The 19,950-nt window shown below is 42.0% G+C and overlaps 1 protein-coding gene across 2 annotated transcripts; it reads right to left on the bottom strand.

The window, feature by feature from the left end:
• Positions 1–2,191: 2,191 nt before the first annotated feature.
• On the bottom strand, positions 2,192–19,875 carry si:ch211-180a12.2 (uncharacterized). 2 transcript variants are annotated; one of them, XM_049563181.1, is made up of 13 exons: positions 19,677–19,875; positions 13,452–13,778; positions 13,034–13,327; positions 12,546–12,851; positions 12,145–12,255; positions 9,577–9,738; positions 6,548–6,862; positions 6,404–6,454; positions 6,063–6,317; positions 5,641–5,985; positions 5,251–5,523; positions 2,651–2,926; positions 2,192–2,510 (listed from the first exon to the last, which is right to left on the bottom strand). In XM_049563181.1, exons 1-13 carry the CDS (start codon positions 19,726–19,728, stop codon positions 2,479–2,481), a joined length of 2,799 nt encoding a protein of 932 aa, XP_049419138.1. In that variant the 5' UTR covers positions 19,729–19,875; the 3' UTR covers positions 2,192–2,478. The 2 variants fall into 2 exon arrangements, with proteins under 2 accessions (XP_049419138.1, XP_049419139.1); XM_049563182.1 differs by having other exon boundaries at positions 6,548–6,778.
• Positions 19,876–19,950: the final 75 nt, after the last annotated feature.

Raw genomic sequence — 19,950 nt, 5'->3', positions numbered from 1 at the left:
CCGGGCGGACCAGGTCCTTCTTCATAAAATTTTGAGCATCCAACACTTAACTTTCTGCATTCTGGTGAATTTCTAAGCACCGGCTTGTGCCTTTTTTGCATCAATTTATGGTTAAATGTCTTTAGTTGTGTCAAAATAAAGTCCTCTGCTACTTTTATGTTTTTATTGAGGGGGACAAATACACTTCTAAATATCTCGCCTAGGTGACACACCCTCTACCATCCCCTCAACTTCCCAGTGACAAAGTCAGATCATATATATTATGTCACTGTTGCTGATATCATATGTACGAAATGTGTAAATAATGTCGTACTTTGTGGAAACGTACTAGCCAACAGTTTCTTCTGGTGTCTGGGCTGGACTCAATATTAGGAGAGTGTAATGCTAAATTGGAGGAGTACTGTTCACACAGCTACACTTTAAGCATTTAGCATTGTTGTCAATTATTGACACTCTCCTGCAAAAGTTATATTTATTCACCTTTTTCCTTGTCACGTCAAAAAATTCCTACTTATTGAGTTCTTGCTGATGTGCACACTATTATACAGTACATGCAAAGTGTATGTTCATGATAGTGATAGTAGTAGATAGTAGATAGTAGCAGCTGTATGAGGTTTCCATTGGTCATGTAGTCCTCTTTTTGAAATTTAGAAAACATACACTCACTGACCACTTTATAAGGTACACCTGTTCAACAGCTTGTTAACACAAACAGCTAATCAGCCAATCACGTGGCAGCAACTCAATGCATTTAGGCATGTAGACATGGTCAAGACGACCTGCTGAAGGTCAAACCGAGCATCAGAATGGGGAAGAAAGGTGATTTAAGTGACTTTGAACATGGCATGGTTGTTGGTATCAGACAGGCTGGTCTGAGTATTTCAGATTTTCACACACAACCATCTCTAGGGTTTACAGAGGATGGTCCGAAAAAGAGAAAATATCCAGTGAGCAGCAGTTCTCTGGGTGAAAATGCCTTGTTGATGCCAGAGATCAGAGGAGAATGGCCAGACTGGTTCAAGATGATAGAAAGGCAACTCAAATAACCATTCATTACAACCAAGGTCTGCAGAAGACCATCTCTGAACCAACAACACGTCCAACCTTGAAGCAGATGGGCTACAGCAGCAGAAGACCACACCAGGTGCCACTCCTGTCAGCTAACAACAGGAAACTGAGGCTACAGTTCACACAGGCTCACCAAAACTGGACAATAGAAGATTGGAAAAACGTTGCCTGGTCTGATGAGTCTGGATTTCTGCTGCCACATTCAGATGGTAGGGTCAGAATTTGGTGTAAACAACATGAAAGCATGGATCCATCCTGCCTTGTATCAACGGTTCAGGCTGCTGCTGGTGGTGTAAATGTGTGAGGGAGATTTTCTTGGCACACTTTGGGCCCCTTAGTACCAACTGAGCATGGTTTAAACACCACAGCCTACCTGAGTATTGTTGCTGACTGTGTCCATCCCTTTATGACCAGTGTACCCATCTTCTGATGGCTACTTCCAGCAGGATAACGCACCATGTCACAAAGCTCAAATCATCTCAAACTGGTTTCTTGAACATGACAATGAGTTCACTGTACTCCACTGGCCTTCACAGTCACCAGATCTCAATCCAATAGAGCACTTTCTGCAGCAACTGTGTGATGCTATCATGTCAATATGGACCGAAATCTCTGAGGAATGTTTCCAGCACCTTGTTGAATCTATGAAATGAAGAATTAAGGCAGTTCTGAAGGCAAAAGGGGTCAAGGTGTACCTAATAAAGTGGCCAGTGTGTATACTAAAAAGTATCACATAGACAATATCTGTGGAAGCTGGTAGAATTTTGCAGAACACAAAATACACAAATCTTATTTCATATACAAGGAATGAAAACTGTATTTTGCAATATGCATGTTTGCAGCCGTGGTCGACGTACTCGCTGAATAAGAAGGAAGTTCTAAACTAAACAACATCTTAATTTCACAGTTCAACCACGCAGCACCTCGTCCGCTCAGAGCAGTGAAGTGACATTCTCTGTGGTCGGAGTGCAGCAGAGAAAAAACAGAAGTGTGTTTTAAAATGAGAACTTCTTTCAGTGGTTGACCAATAGCAGATATGAGAACACTGAACAGAAGAGAACTACAGTAACTCTGCCTGTTGACTCATCTTCACAGAGAAAAACAAAATACAAAGAAACATCTCTTCAAAAAAAATTAGATTTTATTCTCCAAAGCAGATTGAGGAAAAAGAACCAGATTATTATTGTAAAATTATTCGTACAAAAATATGAACATTTATAAAAAATCATGAGGTTGGAAAAAGGTGATGGGTGACAGATTAAGAATAAAAGGTAATAAATAAAAACCAAACATAGTAGATGCAAATCCACATCATCAAAGACTACCTTGGCTACTACTATAAAGATATATATTAGATATATTATATGGGATATATGAAATACAGTGGCACTCTTGCACACATCAGGGCTGTCATGCGGAAGATGAAATTTCCTCATTGGGCTCTGAAAGAGAAGACACAAGATCAAGCTGGAAAACATGAGCTAACTTCCTGTTGAGTGTCACATCAACTTTTTGGCAGTTGGCACTTCAGTTATCTTTCACTCATGATGTAGACTCTGTTTAATCTGTTCGTTTGTCTCACCTGTCCAGGTCCGATAAACAGGAAGCTTGAGCGCGGGGTGTGTGATCTCCACGCACACTCTCAAACGTGCTCTCTCGTTCTCTCTGGGGCCCTTCCTCAAGTTCACTCTGTTGATGTGCAGTGCTCCCGGGTCTTCGTCTCTTTCTTTGTCACTGTCTTCATCCAAGTCTGACTTTGTCTCCTCGTCCCTGTCAATGTTGTTATTCTCTCCATCCACGTGTTCGTCGATGTATTCAATGCCTTCAGTGTGGGGGTCTGTGACGGCTGCTTTTGTTTCTGTGAAGCAACAACAGTAAAAAATGAAGACAGGACCAAAGTTTATGTAGAGTGTTTTATGTCAGACAAAATAGAAATACTGTATTGGCTTTTTTGGCTTTCTGCATATCATACCCCTCCCCCACACATCAGAGTGACCACAGTGTGGCATATGAGGGAGTGCAACCTCAGACGTCAGAGCAAACACTGCGTGGAGGGTGTGTGTTGAGTTTCCACTTAACATGCACAAGATATTTTAGATCTCACACAAATGTAAATCTAGTTTGCACACCTGATACTTTCAAGGAGACTGGTGAAGGAGAGAATACTGAACTTCCCATAATGCAATAGGAAAATCATGTTTCATCACTATCCACATATTTTTAAACCCCAGGCCCAACTTTGTGGCACAGGGCTCCCAACAAAAACTTGCTGACATTGAACCCGAGCCAAAAACAAAGAAAGAGGGCATCATACCCTGAAACCACGCCCACCAGACGGGAAAACAATTGTCACCACGATTTGCAACCAACAGCTGATAACCTCACAAAAACCTGTCGCTAGCTAAAAACATTACATTTAAAGGATTATTTTAGCAACCTGTGTCTATCAGAAAGGAAAATGTATATTGTCAAACTCAATATTGTCAGTCTGTCTTAAAGTCCCCTCTCCTTACCTTTGCTTATTTCAGAAGTGAAATACTTTGATATTTACAACTAAATCAATCGCCAGAAAATTTTTTGGTGTTGTACATTTCTGCAAACCATTGATACGTTAAGTTTACGGAACTTTAAATTTTAATAATGCTGTGGTTAACATGTGGCTAGGTTTAGGCACAAAAACAACTTGGTTATGTTTAGAAAAAAGATCATGTTTGAGCTTAAAATCTCCAGTGTTGGGGGCAAAATCACAGCAGAAAACACAGCGATGTCCATGTAAAAAACGAATGATTTTTTGGGGACTATGCCCTGTGGAAAATCAGGATTCGGGACATCGGTGGCTTAGTGGCAGAGCAGGCGCCCCATGTACAAGGCTGTTGCCGCAGCGGCCCGGGTTCAAGTCCAGCCTGTGGCCTTTTGCTGCATGTCACTCCCTCTCTCTCTCCCTTTCACACTTAACTGTCCTGTCCATTAAAGGCAAAAAATGCCCCCCAAAAAAATTCTTAAAAAAAAAAGAAAATCACAATTGGTCCCTAAAAAACACCCACATATGGCGGCTAAAAAGCAACTGGAAACACAGCAATGACTCGCTAAAACACAACCACTTTTGTTTTTTGGTTTCAAAAAACAGTGGCCTGCAGGTTGGCAGGTGTTTCACCACGGTGACACACCATCCACCATCCCCTCCTCCTCTCAATGAAAAAGTCAGCTCATTTACTAAGTCACCTAAGAAATGCTGATTTAATACCTTTGAAATGTAAAAATGTAACATATCCGTGGTTTGCAGTAACCTACGTTGCAAACATTTTCTTCAGGCAACTTGTGTACTACCAATATTTGATCAAATCACCAGGTAAGATCATCATTTAATCTACAAATATCAACACCAGGCCTTGCATAGCATAGTTACCTTTAACGTAAACAGTCTTTCTGGACAAATTAGCAAAAGTAACTCATTTAATACATACAAAACCTCCACTTTATGAAAGTAATGTCAGCAATATCCAATTTTGTCTTCTGAAGACTTGATCGAAGAGAATCCCCGCTCAACATACTGAGTGTCACACTGTGTATGCCGTCCAGAGTTTCTGAGGGTGTCCTTGCCTAGTTCTTGCATTTAACCCAAACAGTATTCCCTTGTGAGTTACTCCATGTTCCCAGATAAGGTTATTCTGTCCTGACCTATGGCTATGTGAAGTTTCTATTGGTTACCAACTTTAAACAACAAGCACACTCACCTGGCTCGAGCTGAATCACCTTGACTGTCTCTAACAAAATGCACATATCTAAAAAGAGTCTCTCGTCTGTTGAGCCTGGAACATGGGGCAATCTCCCTTCCCCTTAACCCTGGGAGCTATGGCAACAGAGCTGGCTAAGCACCCTTATCTGGGCAGCTGTGTTCCCTCCGCCACAACTGGGAAGCCTCAAGGTCAAGTAGTCTGACCTTGAGGTCTCTTTTAGGTGTTCTGCTGACCTGACTGTTACCTCAAGCGTAACTATCATTGTTTTCCCTTCCAGTGTGGGCGGGACTGAGGCTAGATGACATCACCAGGGTTACTCTCCCAGACTTTAATAGCTCCTCTAGAGCCACAGACGACAATACATACATGATGTGTTAAATTTTTGGAATTCCCCTTTAAATACTCTTTAAAACAAGAGGTATGTATATAAAGCAATGACATGTACTTATGGCGTGTCCATTCTTCTGTCTCTCCAGCTGCTTGTTAGTCTGATGTGGCAGGTTCGTGGATCTCTCCAAGGCACACACACTTTTCAGCTCCCTCTGCCCGTCGTCTCCTATCTCCTCTGTCTCGTTGGACACCAGTGGTGAGAGAGTGTGTCCTCCTGCTGCCCAGAGTAATTTGGCCTTAGGGTGACCTCCCTTCAACAGGACGGAGAACACACCAACGCCTTCACTGCTCCAACAGACAGAGAGCGATGGAGGAATGGACGGAGCAGCTGAAGGAATACAAACAGGAAGTGAATGAATAGGAATAATATCTTAGAGTGAAGTTTGAGTTTAGACATTGAAAGAACTATATCATAGGGATAATGTCCAATGATGATGATTCATACCGATGTCAACATATCTCCAGTGTTTCTCCATAGGCTCGTGTAGGGAACAGTGCTCCACTCTACAGATAATCCCTCCTCTTTCCTTTTTCTCCTGATTCACTGCCTTTCTCCTCAGAATGGCCGTGGCCCTGTAGAGTCCGGGCTGAGTCTGTATGGGGCCCCACATCTCTCCTCCCTCTAACACCTCCTCCTCTCTGTCATCCTGCTCTCCCTCCCTCAGCCTCAGCCAGGTGACTGACACATTCAGAGGGTAGAAATCTGTGATCTCACATCCAAGGGTCAAAGTCTGGTCTGGGGAAGAAGTGGAGCCGACGATTTCGGACACACACGGCGTCTTGATGAATCCTATTTGGGTTAAAGTGGAGATGTAAGCTTTGATTTTTACTGTCAAACTGTATGCCCTTTCTTCATCTCGTTCTTACCTCTGGTCTCGCGGGTGACGGGCTGCTTCAGGGCGATGTGGTGAACACTGACCCACACTTTAGTGCCACCCTTCTCCAGTTCACTGCGGGGCAGCTTACACTGGCTGAAGGCTGAGAAAAAGCCTTCAGAGTTGGGTCGAGGCGAGGACGAGGCCTGGGAGGCCACAGGGCTCAGCTCGCTCCCCTGGCAGAACCAGCGGAAGGTAATGACGTCCGGATGGAAATGTGACGCCCGGACGGTCATGCTGATGACATCTGGAAGACAGGAATTGCAGAGATGCAGCCTCTCACAACCAGGAATGTTTTACATCCATTAAAGTGCAACAGAATAAGATGTTTACCTGAGTCACTTGGTGTCTCTGCAAGCTGGATTTCTGATACCTCCGGAGCAGCTAAAAGACAAAGTGTACAAAGATATCAATTCCATAAATTGCTGTGATCACAGAAAAGCAGATGCAGTATGAGTAAATGAAAATCTTTCTTACACAGGATGGTAAACTTCTCTGACACTCTCTCCACCACGATCTTATCTTTGCCCACGTAGGACACCTGACACTTAAACACCGCCCCCTTGTGGGTTGAAATCTGGGGGATGAAGGTGAGGGAGGAGGTCAGCTGTTGAATGCCACTTCCAGATGAATGCAACGGCCCCTGAGTGTGCAGCTTGTAGTAACCCATCTGGCCTCTGGAGGACAGCAGAGGGCCTTTCTCCGACACTGGAGAGGTGAGAGTTAGACCGTAGGGCAGATGGATGGTGGTTAGAGGGTTATAGAGGCAGTTAAAGTTAGCTTTGGAGGTTCCTATGTGTGTGAGGTTGTACAGTGTTAGCAGAATTAAGTGTAAAAGAGAAAACATGGTATGGTTTAGGAGTAGTTACAATACAAATAGAAGACATCTCATGTGACATCATTCTGCTTTCCACATTTTTATTTCCCTTGAAAGTTATAGTCCAGGTTTTTTGAAGTGGGGCTGTATGAGATACTTACCTACAGTAGATGGCGGTTGGCACGCTCCCTGTTTGCAGAAACAGACAGGACTAGCACCCTAGATGTTCAGCTATGCATTGGATTAGGGTTATCAGCAATATGTGTTTTAGCTACTTAAAAAAAGTCAACATCAACCTCTTTATGTTTATAATATCTGCACCGCTTCACCTTGCCGTCAGTCAGCACTTTCCTTTGGAGCTACATTTTCTCAACCGTAAAACTTCCATATTCCTGTGCAAATACGCCCAGCAGAGCCTTGCACTGTACATCACTGGTAAGCTGTTCTGCAAACAGGGAGTGTGCCAACAGCCACCTACTGTATGTAGGACACAGACTATAGATAAGTATCTCAGACATTCATTCATTTATTTTCCGTAACCACTTATGCTGTTGGGGGTCCCGGGTGTGCTTCAGTCTATCCCAGCTGACATTGGTGAGAGGCAGGTCATGAGGTTATCACAGGGCTGACACACAGAGACAGACAACCTGTCATGCTCACATTCATACCTACGAGCAATTTCACCAAACAACCTGCATGTCTTTGGAATGCGGGAGGAAGCTGGAGTACACAGAGAAAACCCACACTGACACAGGGAGAACATGCAAACTCTGGGCAGAGGGCCCTGGCACCACTGTATATCATACAGCCACACTTGACAAAAAAACACAAACAATCCCTTTGAAGGAAAACTTCACTCACAAAATGATCGTTTGTACTATTCATAAATTAGTCATGTCGTGTCACCTTGAACTTGTGTGCCTCCACAGAAAACAGCGAACATACTGATTTATTGACTGACCACGTTTAAAACAGCAAAACTACAGCAAAACATCCATTTACACACTCTGACACAACTCTTGCAGTATAATTCAAGTCTCATTTATCCAGTCGTATGCTCAGTTTTTCCCAAGCACATGCATTATCACTAAAAAACCTTATCCAGAACCTAACTGAAAATTAAACTTATCTATGATATCTTCAAAGTCAAACTCTTAGTAGTTCAATGGTGTTCATTATGTCTTTAGTTTCTGATAATGACTTTAGTTGTTCTTTTATCTCAGACATGTCAGGATGTTACATACCTTGACATGTTTTGGCGGAAACTTACGCCTTCCTCAGAAGTGTCCAAGGGACAAGGCCAGAGTCATACACACCGAGGACAACAAATACCGGCGATGGATCAGGGAGGCTATTGAAATAGGGAAGCGGGGCCCAGGGACGATGAACAGGGACGGGGGGGCATACATGCTCTCCCACACCTGGAACAGCGTCCTGGAGAGGCGGCAGACGGACCCTAATATCGGCTGATTGACAGATCAGCTCATAAACATGCGTCACAACCACCACCAAGTGACACTTCTGAGGAAGGCTGCCGAAACATGTCAAGGTATGTAACATCCTAACATGTCTGAGATAAAAGAACAACTAAATATGACTGGATAAATGAGACTTGGATTTTACTGCACAAATTTTGTGAGAGTCTGTAAACGGATGTTTTGATATAGTTTTGCTACTGTTAAATGTGATCCCCAACCAACCACTAAATCAGTATGTTTTCTGTGGAGGCATGTAAGAAAAACAAAGTGTTCCTCATGAATTCAAGATAACACAACATGACTAACAGATTCATTAATGATCATTTTGTGGGTAAAGTATTTCTTTAAGTTGCCTTGAAGGAGCTTAGCTTAAGTATAAAGAATAGAAACAGGAGGAGACAGCGAGCCTGCCTCTTTCTAAAGGTGATAAACTCCACACACCAGCACCTGCAAGCTCACAAAATAGACATGTTCTCTGGTTTGTTTAGTCTGTACAAAAACAGTATAAAATCTGCATCTCTGCTGGTTGTTTGGCAACGTCACCGTGACAACAGCACCCCAAGGAATTCACTGTGTCTGGCCAAGAAATAGTGTGGCACATCATTCCCACATCAAACCCCAGTGTGTTGTTTTGCTGCTTTGGTTTTTGTACTGATTAAACAAGTACGATAAAACATGTTGACTTATCTGATAGTGGTAGCTTCATATTTACTGTACAGATATGTGAGTGGTTTTTATCTTGTCTTTGATTCTTGGGAAAACATTGAAAAAACACAAAATGTTGAACTATGTCTTTAAAGTTGAAAGCATCATCTTTTCCACACTGACTATGTTTACATGCACAAAATATTTAATTTCTTCCCCTTATTCTGAAAGACAGTATTCCCACTATGCTACTAATCAGCAGAGATACATTAGAAGAAAAGTTGATCTACAGGAGAATGAGTATTTGAAAGCTGAAAGCCTGAAAGCTTTACTGTGTTACATTCTATTAAATTTTCATAATCATCATCATCTATTGATTTTGTATTTTTCTCTACGTGAATGAAAACATTTCCACCACTAACTGGTGTGTAAAACTTCACCAGAATGCAGGAAATGAAAAGTTTGATGCTCAAAACTTGCCTGGAGAGGACTCCAGGCTTCTTATGTTGAAATGAAACCTACGCCCTTGAAGTGCTCGTTATATGGATGTGTGTGACCTCTCCTACCTGTGAGTGAAGTGTCAGAGATAGGAGTGTCATTGAGGAACCATGCAGTCTGGACTCGGTCCACCCTCCTGCCCTCAATGCTCACTGTCACCCTGCCCTTTTGACCTACGATCACGCGTGGCGGGAGGATGATCCCCGACACATTCAGGGACTTCTGTTTCTCTGAGGGAGGAAAAAAAGAACACAGATAAATTAGTTAGTGACAGTAAAGAGGATGTTGAGGTGACAGCTGATGTGCAATATCTATAAGGTTTGCTGTCAAGCATGCATTCCTCACAGTCTGCCTGAAACCCATCGTGTCTAAGTGCTTATAGTTTAGCAACATAATAGTTTATGGAAATGTGATACTGTAAACGCCAGTTCAGAGTTATGCCAATAAAGAACAGAGGCCTTGTTGCATTTTCAAGATTTTGGTTTTAAAGACAATGCCTTTTTGTAGTATCTCTACTCGCATATCTTTTGAACATCTGAACATCCCATCTTACCTCACTTTACTACAGTAAAATGTTTCCTAACTGCATTTACAAAAAAATCAGACCAGTGGTTCCCAACTGGTGGGTCACGGTCAAAATGCAGGTTGCTGGTCCATTCTGAATGGACCACAAGTGACCTGCAAACACGTCAAGTTTGTAAAAAACACACTTGACATGCATGATGCTAAATCTATAAACTGTGTGGACCTTGAACCAAGACTAAGGAGAAATCTGGACCCCGTGTTTGGACCAGTTGGGAACCACTGACATAGACCCTGTCCTAAATTATAAATAACTGCCACACATGGCAGCAGCACTGTCGTTAGGTCTGTATGGCAATTACAATGAAATGGGGAACAAAATAAACACTGAAACATAATGATTGACAGGCTACTCAAAACATATGATGACGCTGTAAATTTCCTGGTCCTGATTAAATTTCGATTGCTGAGACGATTAATTTTGAATTTGACTGACGTGCTGTGTCCGCCTCTGCAGAGGCCTATTGCTACAAGAAGCAAAAATTGAATGCCCGTCTTTTTGTGTCCATGATAGCAAGTTAGGTAGCCTGTAACAAGTGAGAGCTGCTGATGATATGGCCTGTCCATCTTGAGTACTGGTACATTCTTAACATAGATACAGGCCTGACAGCAAGAGTGTCGACTGAAGAATCAAGTTTGCAGTTATAAGTCGAAGTTTAAGATAAAAGTGTACAATGCAGGAATTGTGGGGTACTGTTCGTAAACAGTATCACCAGCTGAAGTATAGGTGAGAGTCAACCCCAGATTTGCTTTATTTATGTTTTTTTTCCAGCGCTGTGTCCATAATTTTTGTAGCTTCCTCTTAGATACGTGATATACTTTTAAGTCAAAGCTAAAAACATTCCCATTTCGTCTACTCCACCCTGTAATGATTGCAGCTATATTTTCAAACTCAATTTTTCTCAACTTTGAATTGACCCCAAATGTATGAAATATGCTATACAAATAAAGCTGCCATGCCATGCGTGCTGCTCACGGCACCTGTTTACTAATTATCGCTAAAGGAAGCTGTGGCGATGAAAAGGGAGTACTGACACAAGAAAAATTAAATCACAAAAGAGTTTTCAAACTAAAACGGGGTCAGCAGTGTTTTCAAAGGTCTGTTTTTGGGGTTCAAAAACACCAGAGTAGTGTGGATGTTAGGCGTAAACATGGCAATGGTTATGTATTTTAAAATAAAAAACATATCACTGTAGATGCAGCCCTAGTGTGTCATTTTCTTTCTACTGAACCACATCTTACAACCCTAAAAAAAAAGGAAGCGTGCATCTACTGCTAGCTCACGTAGCACCACTGAGCTAGCTAACATTACAGCTCAGATGAGGAGGAGCACGAGCCTGAGTAGATGCACGCGTCCTCCTGCGCCGTGATATGGTTGGTGGGTGTAGTTCAGTAGAAAGACAATAGTTCCTACATGAAACTGCTCACAACAAGGTCTGTGGATTATTTATTTATTTATTTTTATTTTATTTTTTTTATATACTTTATTAATCCCCGAGGGGAAATTCAATTTTTCACTCTGTTGTCAATTACACACAGGTCCGAACACACACAAGCACAAACTGGACCTATACATGCACTAAGTGGAGAGATGTCAGACTGGGCAGCCCATGACAGGCGCTCTGAGCGGTTGGGGGGTTCAGTGCCTTGCTCAGGGGCACCTCGGCAGTGCCCAGGAGGTGAACTGGCACCTCTCCAGCTACCAGTCCACGCTTCATATTTTGGTCCGGACAGGGACTTGAACAGGAACCCTCCAGTTCCCAAGCCAAGTCCCTGTGGACTGAACTACTGCCGCCCCCATCTTGGGTATCTTGAGTAACCCGGTCATGACTTCTGGAAAGAGACATTGATGCTGAGTTTTCATTTTTTAATTTTTTTTGGGGGTGTATTGAGCACCATAAGGTTGTCATCTAGGTCCATCACATTCAAGAAGAGGCAAACATCTCTACAGCCGATATTGCCAACACTCTGCAACTCAAACTATGTTCTTTTGATTTCGGGTGAGCTGTCCCTTTGAGGGTGCTTGTGGTGCGTACCACTGCCCTCTGACTCACCATCTCTTCTCCTCCAAGAAAAGCCAAAGCAGAGCAGGAAGACCAGTACAATAGAAATACACATCATGGCCACAGATGCTTTGGCTGATTTAGTCAACACTGGAGCTTCATCTGGGAGGAAACAGAGTGAGAGAAGTGTGTATGATTACATTATGCAAGCATCAAGAACAAGATGAACAAGTTGCAAACAACTGCACAATGTCTCTTTATCTTGCAGCCAGACTTTGTTTTGCTTTTGCAGTTCTCAGACATTTGTCGTCTGACGTCATTAGATTATCTATCACCATCAATCAAAGTGAAAAAGATACTGAGAAACAAAAATGATTGCATGTCTCAAATGTGAATTGTACCCTGTGTCTGCTCTACTTTTAAGAATGTTGAAAATTGTATCAAATATATACCTCGAGGGTCCAGTTTCTCTAGGTACGCTGAGCCGCTGACTGGATGCATTACCCCCGGTTGGTTAACTGCACACTCCACCTTCCCACCTTGCTCCCTCTGCTCAGGACTCAAAGTATAGTAGCGTCTACTTCTATAGGTCCCATCTGGGTTCTGCTCGGTGGCAAGGGGCTCAGGGAGGACTGTGCCATTTTGAAGCCACGACACGGACACTTCCTCTGGGTAGAAATTCTCCATGTCACAGTAAAGAGTGAGAGGAATGTTGTTGGAGTGCGAGGGAATGACAGAAAGTCTCACAGAAGGGAGATCTGTGGAGACAAAGACAATATCTAAATGTTTAATCATGAGCTTAATCTGATTTAAAAACAACAGCAGATGTTCTCACAGATTGTCCTTTAATGATTGACAGAGGCAGCTATTGTGATTCTACATAAAGTTAAAAAGGTAATGAGTCATTGTGGTTGACTCAGTGTGTCTTTGTGTCACTCACAGGTGATATTAAGCATGAAATCAAGCTTGCGGTCGCTGCCATTGTGTGACACTTTGCAGCCAAAGGTTGCATTCTGGTCCTCGCGTGAAGGGTAGAAGGTCAGGTTGCCCACAGCCATGTAGTACCCATCTGGAGTCTGTTCACCTTCAACGATGTAGGGAGGTTGAATCACTTGCCCATCTCTGGTCCAGGAGAAGAAGACAGGGGGAGGATAGAAAGCATCTGCATGGCATTTGAGATGACTCTCTGTTTCTAACACCATCCACTGCTGAGGGACAGAGAGAGTGGGGGAGGCTAAAAAGGGGAGAAGAAGGAATAAGAGGGGATTAAAATTTCAGCTGTGTACCTGCTTTTAGGTTGAAATGTGCAGTTAAATGTGCAAATCAAATCTCAACAACTGGACAAAGACGAGGCGTACCGAGGATACTAAATGTAACGTTGCTGGAGCGCACGGCTGTGGAGTTGTAGCTGACTGTGCATTCATACACCCCCTGCAGGTCGAGAGCGGCTCTGAGGACGGTCAGTGAAAAGTCCCCGTTGACGAAATCAGTGGTGTCCCAACTGAAGCCTGGCTTTATCTGTGGCACTCCCTCTCCGAATGAGGCGATGTCAGAGCCATTACTTATCCAGCTGACTTGGATGAGAGACTTGTCTATTTTGTCCCCTGTTGCAGAGAGGGGGAACGTCACGTTGCAGGGGAGGATTGCGTTTGTATTTGGGCTGGCCTGTATTTCACTTGGAGACACTGTGAGCAGAGAAAGAAAGTTTAGATGGAGAGGACATAAAGAGCCTTTGCTGAACTGCACTCATTGATGATCCTTTACGGCAGTACATTCTAATCTGCTCATTCTTTAGTCCAAGTGGACGTTTGTGGCAAATTTGAAGAAATTCCATAAAGGTCTTCTTGAGATATCGCATTCACATGAATGACACAAACAAGGTCACAGTGATTTTGACCTTTGACCACCAAAATCTAATCAGTTCATTGTTGAGTCCAAGTGGACGTTTGTGCCAAATTTAAAGAAATTCCCTCAAGGTCTTCTTTAGATATCGTGTTCACAGGAATGAGACAAACAAGGTCACAGAGATCTTGGCCTTTGACTTATGACCACCAAAATCTAATCAGTGCATCATTTAAATCCAAGTGAACGTTTGTGGCAAATCTGAAGAAATTCCCTTAAGGTGTTCTTGAAAAATTGTGTTCACAGGAATGAGACAAACAAGGTCACAGTGATCTTGACCTTTGACTTATGACCACCAAAATCTAATCAGTTCATCGCTGAGTCCAAGTGAACATTTGTGCCAAATTTTAAAAAATTCCCTTGAGGCATTCTTGAGACACCGTGGTCACAAGAATGAGACAAACAAGGTCACAGTGATCTTGACCTCTGACTTATGACCACCAAAATCTAATCAGCTCGTCATTGAGTCCAAGTGGATGTTTGTGCCAAATTTGAAGAAATTCCCTGAAGGTGTTCTTGAGATTTTGCATTCATGAGAATGTGACGTATGTATGTATGTAAATACGGACAACCTGAAAACATAATACCTCCAGCTATGGCTGTTGCCAGTGCGGTAGGATGAAAAACTTCTTGGTAAAAACTTGTCATACATTTTTTGAATATGACAGATTAAAATGCTATTCAAACATAATTTCGGCTAACTGGCATACATGAAGGGAGAGACAGAATGTGGGAAGAAAATGAGGAAACGTATGTGATAGTAAACAAAATGTTGATTTCAGCAACAATTTCATGATTTCTTTCAAAACTTTCAATGATTTTTACTGATTCTAAGACTTCTCCAGGCCTGGAGATGTGATTGTGATATCTTATAAATTTATAAAATGTATTATTATTATAACTTTTCCAGGTTTTCCATGGATGTGGGAACCCTGTACATTGTGTAACTCCTGTGAAGCTATTATGTCCTTCAAAAGAAAAACATTTACACAATATTCTTCTTCCAAGTTTGAATCCATAAGTAATAAAAACCACCTTTGTTCTGTTCCAGTTTTTTACCTGATTGCTTAGGCACTATCCTTGAAACTATAAGGTACTTATGCAAAACTCTACACACTAAACAAGCAAAACATTTTACATCTCCGGGGAAAGCAAACAATTTTTGCAGCCTCTTCTAAATCTTGTTCTTGTGTCAACATAGCACACACAATCCATCATCTGAATAAGCAGATTAAGCACCTACTTCGCACTGATGAAAAACACTTGGCTTTTGCTTTTTCTGTGTGTAGGGTGTGGCAGCTAGCAATCCAATTCTCATACATGGAAACACACATACACACAGAAACCAAATGTGTGAAGCATGGATGTGTATTCTGAATGTAGCACACTATCAACACAAATAAGGGTAAACAATACTCAAATAACCAAAGCTAAGTAAAAGAAAACAAAAACAACTGCATTATAAAGACTTAATCCACATCACATGCGATGCTGTCTTGAGCGAAGCAGCTCACGTCAACGTGGAAAGGCAGTTGGCAAAATGGTGAAGCAATATGGACAACCAATGTTTATAGTTTTGCTAGAAGTTTGTTATTGAATTTAAAATCGAGAGTAAAGCTGAAATTATGCATTGAGTTTGGCACACCTGGAAAGTATGTTGGCGACAAGTGTTAAGGCTCATGTAGGTACTTGAATTTTGGCGTCATTGGGCAAAAACCCCAAACTCTGAGCTGAGAGAAAAATAGATTTCTGCAATATCTATTGGCCAACCACAGGCCATTTCGGAGAGAGAGCGCTCCTATTGGCTGTTCTACTAATGCAGATGCGCGCGTGCCTTCCTTAAGATGGTGAAAGCCTGATTCAATGGCGAAGAATCGTACACAAAAAGTTGCTATTCCAGCACTGCCAACAGCTGCTTACACTACAAGGCAACCACAAGAAGGGAAGATGGACTTATTGTCGTATCCTGACAATTAATAAAATAATATCAGCAAAGCGTTCCAGAGACTAAGAGAAAACGTTGCCAATATTTTAGCCTTCTGCTAACTGGAGCCAAAGCTTCACAGCTGCAGCATGAAGCTCGTTTATGTAGCTAATAAACGATCACAATGTGTGCTCCACCTCACTCCCCGCCACCACAGAGCAGCTGTGGAGACAGATCCCCAGTCAGTGGCCGTGGCAATATGAATCAAGCCAGCACCAACCCCAGCTTCGGGGAACCGGACAGCCTCAACTCCCTGTTGGATCAGCTAACAGGTTAGACCCGGTGCTGCTGCTGGCTGGTGCTCATGCTGACTGAATTCAAGCTGCTATAGCCGCTGGCTGAAGGGCCATTTCGCAAGTTGCTGAGCTGCTGCCAGCTCTCCTCCTGGTGAAACAATCCGCACAGGCGGGAAATGAGGCAAAGGGATTGTGGGATTGCTAGCGTGATAATTCTTGTCTCATTTTTGGTCTGACAAACAGAGAAATAGGAGCATGGAGGGGCTGAGTCAGTGCGCCATGTGCAACTGTGCAATAAAATAAGATTAAATAAATAAATAAATCAGCGTAGGCCTGTAGAAAACACTGTGCATACTGTATGTCTGAAGTCGTCTAATCAAAGGGGGGCTTTTAGTTGTTATTACCTGACACTCGTAGGCCTCCATAGTCAGTGGTGTAGTGGAGGGTATGCGCAGGTATACATGGTATGCCCACTTCTTTTTCTGGCCATTTACAGTATACTCACCTATCAGCCAAAAAGCCATTGTAATATATAGGAGAGTATACCCACTTCCTCCACGCTAACCTGCCTATCCACTTAGTAGTACACCCACCTCATCAACTACCTCTACACCACTGTCCATAGACAATGTGTGGAATTTGATACTCAGTTTCTGTACCCCTTCGGGGGTACCCCACCTGTAAAGGGGTGTCTCTCGCCTTGCCTCTCCCCTTTTGCTGTTGTATTCCATGGGAGAGGTAAGCGACATTGCCGTAGTAATTTCCGTGTTTCCGCGCTGTTAAACTGTTTATAAGTCCATTTTTCAGCCCAGACTTACTGTATAATATGCTAACATATTCCTGTGTAAGTTCATTTGTGTAGGGGGTTAAGTTATATGGTTTTAATTAACAGAGGACTGTGTTTTTACCTCTTGCTGTCAGAGCTGTCAGGAATAAACGGAGATCGCCTCCAAAGATATCCATGCTCTGGGCCTCTTCATAACAACACAATGCAGACAACACTAGAGCACACCGGTTACACACAGTCCTGCTTGTCCTGCTGTGACTAGCAGCTAATGGTGGCTAATGCTAGCAAACTTAAAAGTAGATATGAAGGCATCCTTGAGTCAGTTAGCTGACACCTCTCTGCTGTTGCTAGTTACTCTGTGTTTAAACAGATAACACAAACATTTCAAAGGTTTTATCTCAAAGGCAAAACAAGACGTAATAAACACACAGTGCCAAGTTGTAATGTAATTGCCACTTGTAGCAACAAGGCTAGCTCCCTCTGAGCCTCACATTTTTTAAGCCAATCTCTTACTGCCTTTAGAATAGACAACAATACAGCTGGAACAACAAATACACATCTCAGCCTGGGCAAACAGTACTTGTCCAGTTTGGTTTTTTTACATGTCATAACCCCAAATAAACAATGACAAGGAATTTTGTGTCGGAGGATTGAGTTTCAAAAACTTTTCCGCTTCACATTCTTTCTTTTCATCTCTGACTGTAAATCAGTAAACTCAGCGCACCTCCTTGAATCAGAGTAAATATACAGCCTTTCAGTCCCGTCTGGCCACCCAATCAGCTTAATTAGTAACTAGTACAATAAATACTTATCGGCAGGTGAAGTCAGAGCGAAGGGATGGAAAGCTTTCTAAAGTGTCAAGTGTTTATGTTGCACCTCTTGTTAAGTGTGATAGATGGGCCGATCAAAGCAGGTTGACAGGAAAGAAAGGACTAAGTTAAAAAAAAAAACATGATGAATGCTCTACTGGCTTTAAAAAGTACAAGTTGTCTAAATTAGGGATACTCTACTTGTCTACCAAGGGGCCACTTTTGTAATTTAATAATTTAATGTTAGCTCTTTACGTTAAATTTGGAACTATTTAATATCACACACCTAACGTGCAGGTAATGAGAGTTATGGTTAAGTATGGTGGAGTGATATATATAAGATGTGAGATGCCTCTATTGTTGTCGATGCTCAGTTGTCCTACATTCTTTTTCGGACTTTAAAGTGGATCAAACTACACAGAGAAGCTGTCCCTGTGTTCTTACTTCACCCACAGCCCTTTGATAGTTGATTCTTATGATATAACAAGTGAATTGCCTGTTTTCAGTTTTTCAGTGTTTGCTGTCCTCACTCATCTTAGCCAGGAGACAAATCCAGGTGCAGCGGCTCTGCACAGGTCAGATGTACACAGGGGCGTTTCTAGGACTTAAAGACACTGGGGGCTTAGCCTGGACCTCTGATGGTGGGTCAGGGGGATCCTGCCCTGTTACTTTTTTAAACAAGCTCTGTTTTGATGCTCTTTAATGCACTCTGGCGCTGTATTTACATTCATACAGTTTGAATAATTTATTTTCACTGTGAATTAAGAAATGGTTGTCAGGCCACCTGGCACCCTGCAGTGGGCCACATTTGGCCCAGGGGCCGTAAGTTTAGCATCATTGGTCTAACGATTTATAACAGCAGTCATCATACTGATCCACCAACAAAGAACACTCACCCTGTAGCCCCAATGGATCCACGTTTAGATAAATAATGAGTTATCTTATTTTTCTAAATTCTATTTTTATTTAATTTTATTTTTATTTATTTTTCTAATTTTCATTTTCTATTTTATTTATTTTTATTTATGTTTCTGTTTTTATTTCATTTTATTTTAATTCTATTTTATTTATTTAAGTTTTTTAAATTCAGGTCAAATCGGAGCAACTGAATTTAAATTATTTCAATTTGGAGGAAATGATGAATGTCTGGTAATTAAAACATACTTTTACTTCTTGTAACCATGGTAATTATCAGTCCCTAAATCACCTGAACATGAAAGCATAGGTGAGGTAAGGTATACAGAGAAGTGTGTAACCTGGTATGTAAACAGTAATTTACTTAATCATAATAACTTAACGTAGTTTTTCTAAATTATTAGACTGTTGGGTTGGACGACACAGATAAAATCCTCTTTCACTGTATAGTATATAACATTTTGCACTGCAATATTACGTGTCATATATCATCATACGTGTTGAAATATAGCATTGAGAGATGTTTTGTAAAATAATCAAGCTCAAATATCTGAAAAATTGCAGTAAATTGATATGAAAATCCTGTACATGTATATCCTCTAGTAGTATGAAGCAGTCCTACCTACTTGATGTATCGCCATATCAACACAAATAAAAATCAAGTATATGTTGACAGTAACATGTCTGAATATGAGCAACATCTGCACATTTTAACAGTCCTTTAAACCACCACACAAGATCTACACAAACTAATGATCTGTACTGGGACTGTAAACATTAAAACACCCCTGTGACAAGCCTTCACATTCAGAGTCCATCTGAAAGAGTTCAGTGTCAATACTTTAAATTTCACCTGGTCAGCTTAAACGTGTGAAAACCTGGTCAACAGGTGAAGAAACAACAATGCAGCCGTTGTAACCGGCCCGTGAGTGTAATGACACAATACTCACCATTCTTTATGAGAGTCAGGAGGACGACATGGACGAGGACTTTACACCGCATGGCAAGGCTTGTCTTGAGAGCGAGTTCTTATCATCTGGCCCTTTTTCGGTCTTATATAGAGCTATGAGGTGACAGGGGGTGGGATTGTCCTGCCAGATGGGAAATAAGAAATATTGTCCGAGGGCCTCAGTGAAAGGAGGCCCTTGATATGTGTAGGTCCTCTTAAACAAGCGAGCCTTGGGGTAGACAGAGCAGGGAGAAGGAGGGAGATGTGCAGGGACA

The sequence above is a fragment of the Epinephelus fuscoguttatus genome, linkage group LG20 (assembly GCF_011397635.1).
Source record: "Epinephelus fuscoguttatus linkage group LG20, E.fuscoguttatus.final_Chr_v1".
Lineage (NCBI taxonomy): Eukaryota > Metazoa > Chordata > Actinopteri > Perciformes > Serranidae > Epinephelus > Epinephelus fuscoguttatus.
The sequence above is the reverse complement of the archived record's forward strand: the minus strand, read 5'-3'. Positions and strand labels throughout refer to the sequence as shown.